General features: G+C 45.3%; 1 protein-coding gene across 5 annotated transcripts in view; it reads left to right on the top strand.

The window, feature by feature from the left end:
- Positions 1-14,356, top strand: part of LOC140427869 (POU domain, class 2, transcription factor 1-like) — a 329,760-nt gene that overhangs the window by 196,057 nt on the left and 119,347 nt on the right. For all 5 annotated transcript variants that reach the window (XM_072513676.1, XM_072513677.1, XM_072513678.1 and 2 more), the window contains one exon: positions 6,227-6,352. In XM_072513676.1, coding sequence (XP_072369777.1) covers positions 6,227-6,352 — 126 coding nt within the window. The remainder of the gene's footprint in view (positions 1-6,226; positions 6,353-14,356) is intronic.

The raw sequence follows: 14,356 nt of genomic DNA on the forward strand, positions 1-14,356 counted from the left end.
GTCGCTCATGAAGGAGGACCCCCTATCGCTGTGTTTGTAGGCGGGGAAACCGAACAGCGTGAAGATACTGTGGAGGGCTTGGTCATGCCGGGGCAGGGGATGGCGAATGGGAACCGGGAGTACTCGTCAATCACGTTCAGGAAGTACGTGTTGCGGTCGGTGGAGGGCAGGGGCCCTTTGAAGTCCATACTGAGGCGTTCAAAGGGACGGGAAGCCTTTATCAGGTGCGCTTTCTCTGGCCTGTAGAAGTGCGGCTTGCACTCCGCGCAGATTTGGCAATGCCTGGTGGCGGTCCTGACCTCCTCGATGGAGTAGGGCAGGTTGCGGGTCTTAATGAAATGGAAGAATCGAGTGACCCCCGGGTGGTAGAGGTCCTCGTGGAGGACCCGGAGGCGGTCCACTTGTGCGTTGGCACATGTGCCGCGGGATAGGGCATCAGGAGGCTCGTTTAGCTTCCCGGGACGATACAGGATCTCATAGTTGTAGGTGGAGAGCTCGATCCTCCACCGTAAGATCTTATCGTTCTTTATCTTGCCTCGCTGTGCATTATCGAACATGAAAGCAACCAACCGTTGGTCAGTGAGGAGAATGAACCTCCTGCCAGCCAGGTAATGCCTCCAGTGCCGCACAGCTTCTACTATGACCTGGGCCTCCTTTTCAACTGAGGAATGGCGGATTTCTGAAGCATGGAGGGTGCGTGAGAAGAAGGCCATGGGTCTGCCCGCTTGGTTGAGGGTGGCCGCCAGAGCTATGTCGGATGTGTCGCTCTCTACTTGGAAGGGGAGGGATTCGTCAATTGCTTGCATCGTGGCCTTTGCGATGGCTGCTTTGATGCGGCTGAAGGCCTGGCGAGCTTCTGCCGACAGGGGAAAAACTGTGGATTGAACTAGTGGGCGGGCCTTGTCCGCATAGTTGGGGACCCACTGAGCATAATACGAAAAAAATCCCAGGCAGCGTTTCAGGCCTTGGAGCAGTGGGGGAGGGGGAACTCGATGAGGGGGCGCATACGTTTAGGATCTGGGCCTATAAATCCATCATGCACTACGTAGCCGAGGATGGCTAGACGGTCAGTGCTGAACACGCATTTGTCCTTGTTATATGTTCGATTAAGGATTTTTGCGGTATGGAGGAAGTTTTGGAGGTTGGTGTTATGGACCCGCTGGTCGTGGCCGCAGATGGTGACGTTATCGAGGTACGGAAACGTGGCCCGCAAACCGTACTGGTCAACCATTCGGTCCATCTCCCGTTGGAAGACCGAGACTCCCATTTGTGACACCGAAGGGAACCCTTAGGAAGTGGTAGAGCCGCCCATCTGCTTCAAATGCAGTGTATTTGCGGTCGCTGGAGCGGATGGGGAGCTGGTGGTAGGCGGATTTTAGATCCACCGTGGAAAAGACCTTGCATTGTGCAATCTGATTGACCAGATCAGATATGCGGGGGAGAGGGTACGCATCGAGCTGCGTATACCTGTTGATGGTCTGACTATAATCGATGACCATCCTATGCTTCTCCCCAGCCTTTACAACCACTACTTGAGCTCTCCAGGCCCTCAATAATACCTTCCTTCAGTAACTGCTGGACTTCTGACCTAATGAAGGTCCGGTCCTGGGCACTGTACCGTCTGCTCTTGGTGGCGACGGGCTTGCAATCTGGGGTGAGGTTCGCAAACCGGGAAGGCGGATCGACTTTGAGGGTCACGAGGCTGCAGACAGTGAGGGGGGGTATAGGGCCGCCGAATTTATAAGTTAAGCTCTGGAGGTTACATTGGAAGTCTAACCCGAGGAGCGTGGCAGCGCAGAGGTGAGGAAGGACGTAGAGCCGGTAATTTTTAAACTCCCTTCCCTGGACCGTGAGGTTCGCTATGCAGAACCCTTTGAGCTCTACCGAGTGAGACCCGGCGGCCAGGGAGATTTTTTGGTTGCCTGGGTGGATGGGAAGAGAACATCGCCTTACCGTATTGGGGTGTATGAAGCTCTCTGCTCCCGGAGTCGATCAGGCAGGATGTTTTATTCCCGTTGATGAGCACGGTCGTCGTCGCAGTCGAGAGTGTTCGGGGCCGAGACTGGTCCAGGGTCACCGAGGCAAGTCGTGGCAAAATTTGGATGTTTTCCTCTGGTGGTATGTGGTCATCCGATTCGGGACCCTGAGAGTCCAGCCAAGATGGCGGTGTCCACTGGTCGCACATGGCTGGAGGTGTACAAGATGGCGGCGCCCATCCGTTGCACGTGGCCCCCGGGGAACAAGATGGCAGCGCCCGGAGGCCGCACCTGGCCCTGGAGAAGGAAGATGGCGGCACCCGCTGTCCGCACGTGGCTTGTGGGGAGAGTTGTGGTGGCGGTCCCGGTTCGACCGCGGCGACTGCCCGGGCCTGGCATACTGCCACGAAATGGCCCTTTTTGCCGCACCCTTTGCAGATGGATGAGCGGGCTGGGCCGCGCTGCCGAGGGTGCTTGGCTTGCCCGCAAAAATAGCACCGGGGCCCTCCGGGGTTGCCTGGCAGTCTCGCAGCACAAGCTTGTGGGGGGATGGTGGATGCGTCGGAGTCGGCCGCGGGGGGGGGGGGGGGGGGGGGGTTCCACGCTGCCCAAGGGGCTGCCGCTCGGTCAGGGACGTAAGCGCGGGCGTTTCGGGACGCCACATCCAGGGAGCTAGCAAGGGCCCGTGCCTCCTTGAGGCCTAGTGTCTCTTTCTCCAGCAATCGCTGGCAGATTTGGGAGGACAGCATACCTGCAACGAATGCGTCCCGGATCAAAAGTTCTGTGTGGTCGCTGGCCGAAACTTGCGGGCAGTCACAGTTCCTCCCTAACACCAGGAGCGCACGGTAGAACTCCTCCGGCGATTCCCCGCGGATTTGTCGCCTCGTCGCTAGCAGATGTCGGGCGTAGATCTGGTTTACAGGGCGAATATAGTGTCCTTTCAGCAGGGTTATTGCGGCCTCAAAATCGTCCGCATCCGCGATGAGGGTGTAGATCTCTGGGCTCGCCCTCGAGTGGAGAACTTGCAGTTTCTGGTCCTCCTTAGGTTCAGTCGTGGCCGTCCTGAGGTACCCTTTGAAGCACGCCAGCCAGTGTTTGAAGGTTGCCGCTGAGTTTGCCGCGTGGGGGCTGAGTTGCAGACACTCCGGCTTGATTCGGAGCTCCATTCTTTAAAATCTAGTACAATAAATTGATGCTCGATCAATAACTCCTGAAGTGAGATTGGAGACAATTGAAGGCTTTATTGTACTAGATGTTTCCCCCAGCAGCGCAGGTACAGAATGCAGCTGCTGGGGAGACACAAGCTCTTATACTCCGCCTTACTGGGCGGAACCAGCAGGCAGGCTTCACCAATGAAATAGCAGTCTCAGGTACCTCCCACACCAGTGGTCTTACAGCATTATTCAGGGTACCGTAATACCCCTAATACCGACTACCACAATCCCCTAGTCACCACACTCTGGCACCTGTTCGGGTACACCGAGGGAGAATTCAGAATGTCCAATTCACCTAACAAGCACGTCTTTCGGGACTTGTGGAAGGAAACCAGAGCGCCCGGGGAAATCCCACGCAGACACTGGGAGAACGTGCAGACTCCGCACAGACAGTGACCCAAGTGGGAAACGAACCCAGGACCCTTGAGCTGTGAAGCAAGTGCTAACTACTGCTACCGAGCCGCTCAATATGAGGAGATTGTGGAATGTTTTCATCACTGCCAGACAATCCACACAGCTGACTCTGCTGCCTTTCTTCCCTTTTTTACTCAATTATACCCCCCCCCCCCGAAGGCTCCCACTATCTTCACACACCCACATGCTGAACCAACATGTCTTGCTATGCCCCATCTTACCCTGTACCAACTTGAAGTTAATTTTCCCCATGAGATCCATCACTTTCTCCTGAGATCATTCTAACTAAAATGCTGACCGTCCAACTTACTTTTTTGTCCATTATGCTAGTTGCCATTATAAATGGTTCCCTCTTGGGTATTATTCACTCTGCTGTGATCACTCCCTTTCAGAAATTTACCTCAGTCCTTGCAAACTCCTGTCCAATGTCCAAGCTCCATTTACAAAATCCTTAAACTTGCAGTTGTCTCCCAAACCAATGGCGATCTCCAACCAGACTTCTCTCCCTGCTGAAGCACCAAGGCTCTCCTGATCAAATTACCTCCTTTGTGAGCGTGACCATGGTATGCTATCCTTCACTGAGCTTTGTGAAGTCTTTCAATGAGTCAAGTACATCATCCTCCAATTCCTAGATTGATCGGACTCTCACTTGTCCACTAATAACAAGAGCATCTCCAGCATTGATTCTTCTTCATGACCTGCAGTTTTACCTTGATTCTCCCAAGGATCTAGCCCTTTTTTCCTCCCCCATCTCTCCACCTCCTCTTTCAATCCTCCACTGCCTCTTTTGTTGGGTATCTTTCCCAGTCCCCAGTGTGCTGCTGATTTTTTTCTAGTTAAACATTAGGAAGACCAAAGTCAACAACTTTGACCCTTGCCACATACTTCACACCTTTTACCTCTGCCTAACTACTATTCCCAATCTCAATGTCCTATTTAACTTCTAATCCTGTACTTGCATCATACTTCTGCCTATCATCCTATCCTGCACTCAGTCCGTTTTCCCAATACTCCTGTTCTCATTGACTGATGCACCTCCTTTAATCTCGCCACCATCCTCTTCTGTTTGAAGACTTGTTCAGAAACTCCTTTTGTAGTTTTCCCCAATATTTCCCCCCATGGATTTGCAATCCTATTTTGATTACATTTCCACTAAATGCTTGCAGGCATTTTCTTTGTAAAAGATGACATATCACAGACCATAAAATCTCTACAGTGCAGAAAGAGGCCATTCAGCCCATCAAGTCTGCACCGACCTTCTGAAAGAGCACTCTACCCAGGTCCTCCACCCAGCCCTATCCCCATAACCTAATCTGCACATCCCTTGGTACTAAGGGGCAATTTTATCATGGACCAATCCACCTAACTTGAACATCTTTGGTCTGTGGGAGGAAATCCACACAGACACTGAGAGGGCGTACAAACTCCACACAGCCAGTCACCCAAGAGTGTAATTGAACCCGGCTCCCTGGCACTGTGAGGTAGCAATTGGGTGGCACTGTGCCGCCCTAATATGCAATTTATTATTAGATACTCCATGATTATGTTCCTGTTTCAGTGAGCTCTTTAAAAATAAATTTAGAAGATCCAATAATTTTTTTCCCATTTAAGGGACAATTTAGTGTGGCCAATCCAGCTACTCACATCTTTGGGTTGTGGGGGTGATACCCACGCAGACACGGGGAGAATGTGCAAACTCCACATGGACAGTGACCCGGGGACGGGATCGAACCCTCACACACTTCAGAACAGGCTTTTGTATTTTAATCAGAAGATGATCTCTGGTATTGTCATGTGAGAGTACCTTTAAGAAATGGGTGTTTAAGAAATGTACCTTTAAGAAATGGAGCTGCTCATGTTACTGGAGTGATGTCAGTGTGTGGGTGGAGCTGAGCTCTACTTCTGCTTTTTAGTTTCAGTTTTAGAAAAAGCTTGGGTATGTCTCTGGTTTTCACTGAGCTGCATCTGAAGTTTAAACAAAGAGCTGTACGGTTGATCTCTGCCATCCAAAGACTATCTACGGATCATTTGGCGAACCCAGAATTGTAAATGGTCTCAGTATTGAATGTAAACCTAATGTGCTCCTGTTTGAAGGTTTGTTAAGTCTTTTGGATGTTAAAAGGACAGCTTACAGGGTTACTCTTAGTGTTGTAGTCTTTGGGGTTGTATTTGAATTAATGGTTGCTTAGATGTTCACTTTGTTTTAAAAAGGTTAACTTGCATTCATAGAATAAACATTGTTTTGTTTTAAAGAAATACTTGTCCATTTTCTGCTGTACCACACCTGTAGAGTGCGCCGTGTGCTCCCCATACCACAATCTATTAAAAGCTGTGGGTCAGGTGAACTCCATGATACACTTTGGAGTTCTCTAAACCCTGACCCATAACAGTATTGAGGAATTTCACCAGAAGAAACAATTGGAACTTCTAAGTATGTGCTGTGTACACACTGTTTAGCAATATTAATTGGCCAGTGCTGTGTTTAGAAACAATTGTGCCCAGTTTACAGTTGCATTAAGCCAGATGTTTAGATACTGGTTTTGTAAATTTACCAAGACAGGTTTTTTTTTTCCAACTGCTTAGTGAAATAGTGATTAATCAGTTCTGCTTTGTGTTTTTAAGGTAAAAAGTGAAGAATCGGGGGATTCTTCATCCCAGCAAACGACAACCCAGCCTTCACTGCAGCCATCTTTACAGACCGCCCTTCCACAGACACAGCTCATGCTTGCTGGAGGGCAGATCACTGGGGTACGTGGAAACAATCGCTAAGTCAAATTCAATTACAGAAAAATCAAATTACTTGCCCCTCCCCTCCCGACAGCTTTGTAGTTGTTCCACATCATTGCCTGTTCCTTTTCTCTTAGCTCTGTTTTCTGTTGCATTCATCGTCCTCTTTTTACCTCCGGTTGTGCGCAAGGTAACTGACTAACTCATCAGCGCAGTCTTTCTGCTTTTCTGATTCCACACCCTTTATTTTAACTGCTCACATTTCTGAACATTTCCTTTCTTCACCTGTTGAGCTGTAGGTCTTTATTACTGTCACAAGTAGGCTTACATTAACACTGCAATGAAATTACTGTGAAAAGCCCCTAGTCGCCACACTCCGGTGCCTGTTCAGGTACACAGAAGGAGAACTTAGAATGTCCAATTCACCTAACAAGCACATCTTTCGTGACTTGTGGGAGGAAACCGGAACACCCGGAGGAAACCCATGCAGACACGGTGAGAACATGCAGACTCCGCACAGACAGTGACTCAAACCGGGAATCGAACCAGGGAGCCTTCAGCAGTGAAGCAACAGTGCTAACCACTGTGCTACTGTGCCACCCTAAAACCTGTGTGCGTTCTCATTCCATATTCTTTCCATTGTCACCCTGTCTGCCTCCTCGACCATGACCTCGTTCTTGGTTGGGCTTTGATGCTGCCTTGATCGTTCATCATAGATTTTCTTCTCTAACTTCTTCACAGTTCTCTCAATCTTTCGCTGTTACCAATTTGTCGTCTTGTTTTCTCTTTATTATGGATAGCGAGAGAGATGGTGGAATAACCCTTCCCCTTTCATCTCGCCTATCAGTTGTCCACATCAGGGTGTGTTTCAGAGGAGGCTTTAAATTCTGTAGTGTTGTGGTTTTCAGTAGTAAACATGAAGCAGGTCTTTGGATAAGTTTAATTCAGAAGAAAAGATAAATGTTTATATACACAACGCCCCTGAATGAAATGCCTCATGTGCATACACTTGCACAAGTAAAGGTGGATTCTAGAGAGCAAAGCATGCAGCTAAATTGTTAGCAGAATACAAGAATAGTTCAGATTAAACCTTTTAGTGTATACACGGTATAGATTTGGTTGGCCTTGCTCTCGTGCTATCCTTGGAGAAGACCAGAAGTTAGACATCCCTGTGTTTCCAAATGGGGTTATGGCTGGGTTTCTGTAAAGGCAGATCTATTCAGGTGAGAACTAGTTTGTCCCATCTACAACCCCCTAAGCTGACTGGTTGTTAGGTCGTGTTCTGTTCTTTTGGCTGGAGGAATTCTCCTTCTTGTCCTGTTGGTCGCCACGTTTCCCTGTGCTTCCGGTTTCCCTGTGTTTCTTGGGGTAAAAAAAATTGTTATCTGCAGCTAGTTTAGGCCACATGGCCAAGGCTTTTGTTGTCCACTCAATGATTTAGTTAAAAGCCATTGCTGTACAATTGAGAATGGTTGATGGCCTTTCACACCTACTTCTGATTTGACTGATTTCTTCCAGCAGCTCTCATTATTAAGGTTCAAGCTTGGAGACAGTAAGTCTAGGAGTCAATAGATTTTGAGTTTTCAGTCAGCCCAGAAACAGTAGAAGATGTGAATTCACAAATGGTTTACAACTTGCTATGTCCATTCAAGAGAGAGCATCCCAACCACAAGTCATTTACACTTTATTCGGGCATGAGTTTTGGTTTGTGCAGAAATCACACAGTCATCTGACCCTTGACTGCTATGTTGGGCCAAGGTAAATTGTCCATATTCCACGCTGCTCTTTTATTTTTAAAGTACAAAATGTCCGTACATTTGCGGATATATGACATGAGCACCATGTTTTTAATCTTGTATTCCTGTCTGATGCCCTGGTGTCCAAATAATTTTGGACTGGTCTTCTGCTCCCAAGCATTGTGTAAGGTTAGGGTATCAAATCCTTTTTACTTAAAATATCAAGTTCCGAATTCTCAATTTCTAACAATGGAGTCCTCAGTTGTGCTTGACCTAGCGAGGTACAAATAATTAATATTCATGAATCCAATATTATTTATTAAGCAAGATTTCACATTTAACAAAAAAACTGTGAAGACAACATGATGGTTCTTATCCCTCAATGCCCTGGCATTCCTCCTGTATTGCCAGCATAGACAATGTTTTTCTTCTGTCTCTGAAGTGATGTTACATTGAACTGTGCCTCTGAAGAATCATACCCAGAAGCCATGGTAAAACTGTCAATGACAATTTTGATTTTCTAACTTTTATCCCTATTTCTGACTGTTCCTCATTGCTTATTGGGAAGTAGTCCAAATTACCCTTTTTCATTAGCTTAGGGTGTGGATTGTCTGCCGTCACCCCACCCCAGTAACTAGTCATGTAGACTGAAGACAAATGTCCATCCCTTACTCTCTCTACACCTGGAGGTACATTCCATTGTGAACAAATGACACATCCTTGTGGGTATGGAGCAGTTGTACAAACACCTCATCAATAATGCAACCTGTCGTAAAGATATTTACGATAAGCTTATGTAAATAAACACATTTTAGCCCAAGTCCCACAGACACCAAAACCATCAGACAAATATTAATTACACTTCCACCATAATGTGAGGAAAGAAATGCCATTCTTTTAAAATACAGAGGTGCTGCCCTACAGATTTAATCAATTAAGGCATTTAGTAGTTCAAAGCTGATTAATATGTGACTCTTGTTTAAAGATAAGGTGTCATACTAAGTTCAAGCTGTTGAGCTCAGCCCTTTTGGTTAATTCTTCAATGCTGACAAAGAAGCTCTAAATTGTACAGTGTAATTAAAACACATATCAATCTTTGAACCCAGAGTTTTCAGTATCTTTAAAGTAGTGGTTCCCAATCAATGTGCCACAAAGTAAGATTCAAAATGAATGGAAATAAACACTCGACTTTTCTTCAGCTCGTTGGTTGGTGTCTCCAAGTCTCGATGAACCACTGGCAGCCCGTGTATGCACTGCCAGGGAAAGGACCACACATGTGTAGTCGGATTGTTTTGCAATAGTATCCCGAACAGCACATGCACTGACCGAGAAAGGATTTAGATTTTTTACTTTAGTCATGCGCATACACATTAAAAATCCGAACCGCACATCCTGGCCGGCCAGCACATGTACAGAAGGCCAAAGTTCCTCGGGACTTGGAGATGCTGACTACTGAGTTGAAGTGTAAGACCTTGTGCACTTGCACAAAACACACAAATTCAAAAAGGCCGCAAAATCCTGGCAGATTCAAGGGAGACTGGGGGAGGGTGGAAACACAAAAGAGAGGACAGGGAGAAGTTTTAAAAAAAGATTCCGAGTGAGGGAAGAAGACCGAGGTACGAAACAGAAACGGAACAGGGCTGTAAGGAGCAGACCTTCAGTGAAGTGAACTCAGGAGAAGCCCAGTAGTTGAATAATCAACCAAAAGAAGCCTTGAAGATCTGAGAAGGCATCTGCGCGCTGTGGGGGCATTGGGGTAAGAGTACACTTTTGGAGCAGTAGTGTACTGCTTGGCTCGGCTGAAGATCTGAAATTGTGTTTGTAAGTTGATGGTTGAGGACATTTATTGTGTAGTGTGGAATGTTTAACCACAGTTTGCCATGGATAAATTCTTAAAGAGAAGTGAAGAATTCCGCTCTGATTCAGGTGTGACAGAAAGAACAGAACATAGGAGGAAAAAAGGAGGTTCATACACAGACAGTGACAGCTGCTTGGCCTTTGGATTTTCGTGGACTTGTGATGTTTCTTGCCCTGTCCCAGAATGCCTAATTTGCAGGGAGAAACTCTCAAACACTGTAATGGTACCAAGTAAGTTGAAGTGCCATTTCAATACAAAACACCATTCACTCTCCAGCAGGAATATATGGTACTTCAAATGCCTGAGAGAACAAAATGTAAAGCAAAGACAACATATGATGATGGAGTGTGTGTGGGTTTCAGGTAATTCACAGGAGGCAAGTTACCTGGTGGCTGAGCACATAGCCAAATCGAAAAACCTGCACATCATTGCCGAAACCCTAATTCTGACGGTATGCAAAAGTATTGTGAGAGTAATTTTGGGAGCTGATGCTGCCAAAGAAATCCCTCTTTCTGATATATTTCATCAATGCGCCATTTGATTGTAATTTGATATTGAATAGGTGCATCAGGAGAAATTAGAAATTAGTGGAAAATTTGTCCTGCAGACTGATGAATCCACAGATATTAGCAGACACTGCCAGCTCTTAGTCAATGTCAGGTATGTTGACGGGGATTCTATCAAAGAAAATTTCTTCTTTTGCAACAAATTGCCTGGTCATGTGACCAGAGAGGGAATCTTCAACTGCTTAATGGAAGAAAATGATCTTGCACCACACTGACAGAGAAGCTTCCATGACGAGGCAAAGACAAAGGATTTGTGAGCCCATAATGGGAAAAGTCAAAGGATTCATGAGGACGATTAAAAATCAGAATCCTAACAGCCAGGTCAGCCACTGCATCCTGCACTGTGAAGCCCTTGATGCCAAAACAATGCCATCTGAGTTAACTGCAGTAAACCAAATAGTGCAAATAGTGATTATGTGAAGCCGCGTCCTTTGAAATCGAGCTTGTTTACTTTTGTGTGAAGAGATGGGAGCAGAGTACCAAGGTTTAATCATGCACACTGAAATGCGATGTCTGAACTTGGGAAAGCACCTTTCCCTTGTTTAATAGGTCCGCAGCACACTGAAAGCGTTTTCAAGCTCTGAATTGCCACACAGATTATTATGTGATGATTCTTGGTGTACTGAGCTTACATATATTTCAGGTATATTCAGCCGTCTGAAAGAGCTGAATATTAAAACGCAGTGGAAAAACGAGAATACGCTGACTGCTGCAGATAACCTTCAAGGTTTCAGATTAAAACCGGCCCTTTAGCAGGAAAAACTGGCTAGTGGGTCAATTGAGATATTCAAGCCGGCATCCAAAAAACTTGCTGCCAAAACTATAATCTCATGTCTACACATTCTTGCAGTATTTTATAGACGTTCGAATGCCACTTCCCTTCCATGAGTATGGATTGGGTGCATAATCCATTTAGTTTTCTTGCTTTTGAATCATCAAATACATTGTCATTAAAAGAGCAAGTGGAATTCACAGAGCTCAGGATGGATCAGACATTGACACTGAAGTTTGTAGAGATGCCTTCGGACACATTTTGGTTGCTTGCAGGACAAGAATATTCATCTATTTCCAATTGTGCTGCTCTTGCCGTTTCCCGCAACCCACCTATTTGAGTTGGCATTCTCAACACTTGCTTATATACAAAAACAGGGAGCGCCTGTGAGTGCAGTAAGAACTGAGAGTTGCCCTGTCAGATTCCTCCCCGGATCAAGAGACTGCTCGCAGAGGCAGGTCCAGGTGTCGCATTAATGTTGTCAATAAGATGCAGCTGTTCACAGTATTTCCTTTATTTATGAACTTCATATTAAGAAATGCAGATTTTAAAAAAACTGAAAACAATTGAAATCTTTAAAGGGAAACATTGTGTCCATTTTCAATGAAAAGAAAAATTAAATTTGACATGCAACTGGTGATATGGTTTTCATTATAGGGAATGAGTCTCAAAATGTTTTATAGTATAACAATATGCTGTAACATAAAAGGTTGGGAACCACTGCTTTTGAAGTAATATAATCCATAAACATAATTTCCTTATAAATAGCTGCTCTCCTGTTCCCAGCCTTATCTAAATTGTCTCACTAGCAGAATTTCTAACAACTTTTAAAAGTGGTTGAGATAAAATCCATAAATGTTACTTTACACCAAAGTAAATCCTAAAAATTAGTATTATCAACATCTTAAAATGGTCTTACTCACTTTGGTTTCAAAATCATCACTCTAATTTGTGTAATTATAAAATGTAATTTGGCGACTACATTCTGAGCACTTTAAAAGAGTTTAAAATAAGATTCCCAAATTTGTTTGATGCAGATTAATATGACCAAATTGGTATCCGGTTGAAAATAGAAGGAGAATAAGATTCGGGATAGTCATTACACTAGACTGAGGGGTCATAAGGTTAAAAGTTGGTTGACCAATGTTTATAATGCTGGAAACAGGAAGGTCTCTGTTCCAAAGTCAGAAACATGACTGGGATTAAGTTGGGTGGGTGGGTGGCGTAGGGAAGATACCTGCAGGCCAGATGACTGTGATATCAACAGTGGGAGGTATGCACTCTCCTGAATAAAGAGGTGTAGGAAGAGAGTAAAATAACATTGTGAACTAAGAATCAAATATTCAAAAAGGCTAATGTGCTGCTTTTGTATCTGAACTGCAAGGGAGTGATTAAAAGTTATGCTTCAGCTATAAAATTTCTGGTTACATCTCACCTTGGGTAATATGCACACTTCTGGACATTGTACTTTAGGAAGGATATATTGACCATGGAAGTGCAACCTAGATTTGCCAGAATGATACCTGGACTCCAAACATGAAATTACAAGGGGAATTTGCATAAACTGTATTGCAGTCGCTGGAATTTAGAAGGTTAAGAGGTGATTTGATTGAGGTTTTCACTATGTTAAGGAGTACAAGTAGGGTCGATTAAGGAGAAACTATTTCAGCTGGTTGAAAAGTCTAGGACTAGGGGGCTATAAGACCTACGACATAGGATTAGAATTAGGCCATTCGGCCCATCGAGTCTGCTCCACCATTCAATCATGGCTGATATGTTTCTCATCCTCATTCTCCTGCCTTCTCCCCATAACCCTATATACCTTTATTAATCAAGAATCTATCTATCTCGGTCTTAAAGACACTCAGTCATTTGGCCTCCACAGCCTTCTGCGGCAATGAGTTCCGCAGATTCAACCCCTCTTGGCTGAAGAAATTCCTCCTCATCTCAATTTTAAAGGATTGTCCCTTCAGTCTGAGGCTGTGGCCTCGGGTTCTAGTTTTTCCTACTCGTGGAAAAATCCTCTCTGTGTCCACTCTATCTAGGCCTCTCGGTATCCTGTAAGTTTCAATAAGATCCCCCCCCTCATCCTTTCAAATTCCGACGAGTACAGACCCAGAGTCCTCAACCGCACCTCATATGACAAGCTCTTCATTCCAGGGCTCATTCTTGTGAACCTCCTATGGACCCTTTCCAAATCCTTCCTTAGATACAAGGCCCAAAACTGTTCACAATACTCCAAATGGGGTCTGACCAGAGCCTTCTAAAGCCTCAGAAGTACATCCCTGGTCTTGTATTCTAGCACTCTCAACATGAATGCTAACATTGCATTTGCCTTCCTAACTGCCGACTGAAACTGCACGTTAACCTTAACAGAATCATGAACAAGGACTCCCAAGTCCCTTTGTGCTTCTGATTTCTATGCCTTCATTTTTCCGTCCAAAGTGCATAACCTCACATCTTTCCACATTGTATTCCATCTGCCACTTCTTTGCCCACTCTCTTAGCCTGTCCAAGTCCTTCTGCAGCAACCCCAACCCCCCGCTTCCTCAATACTACCTGTCCCTCTGAAGTTTAAAAAATAATAGAGCCAGACCTTTCAGGAATGAAATTAAGAAACATGTTGTCATGTGAGAGTACTTTTAAGACTTGGACGTTTAAGCAATGTACCTTTAAGAAAACTGATGTCAGAGAGTGGGTGGAGCTCAGCTCAGTTCAGCCATTTTGCAGTTTGGTTTTGCAGTTTGGAGGGAAAGAGCTGTGTGTGTGTCTGTGTTTTTGCAGTGAGCTGGATCTCTGCTATGAAAGACTATCTCTGGATCATTTGGGTGATTTAAAGTAAAGCCTTTAACCTGATGTGATTTTGTTTAAAGGTGTTAAGTCTCTTGGAAGTTTGAAGGAACATTTTAAGGAGTTATTTACTGTTGCAATATTTTCTGAGTTACCTTTGAAGTAAGGGGTGTTAAGAGATCCAATGTTTATTTAAAATGTTAAGTTGAGTTCATGGAATAAACGGTGTTTTGTGTTTAAAAACCCACGTGTCCATAATTGTAATCCCACACCTAAGGAAAAAGCCGCGTGCTCGGAAAAGCA

The sequence above is a fragment of the Scyliorhinus torazame genome, chromosome 8 (genome assembly GCF_047496885.1).
Source record: "Scyliorhinus torazame isolate Kashiwa2021f chromosome 8, sScyTor2.1, whole genome shotgun sequence".
In the NCBI taxonomy this organism is placed as follows: Eukaryota; Metazoa; Chordata; class Chondrichthyes; order Carcharhiniformes; family Scyliorhinidae; genus Scyliorhinus; species Scyliorhinus torazame.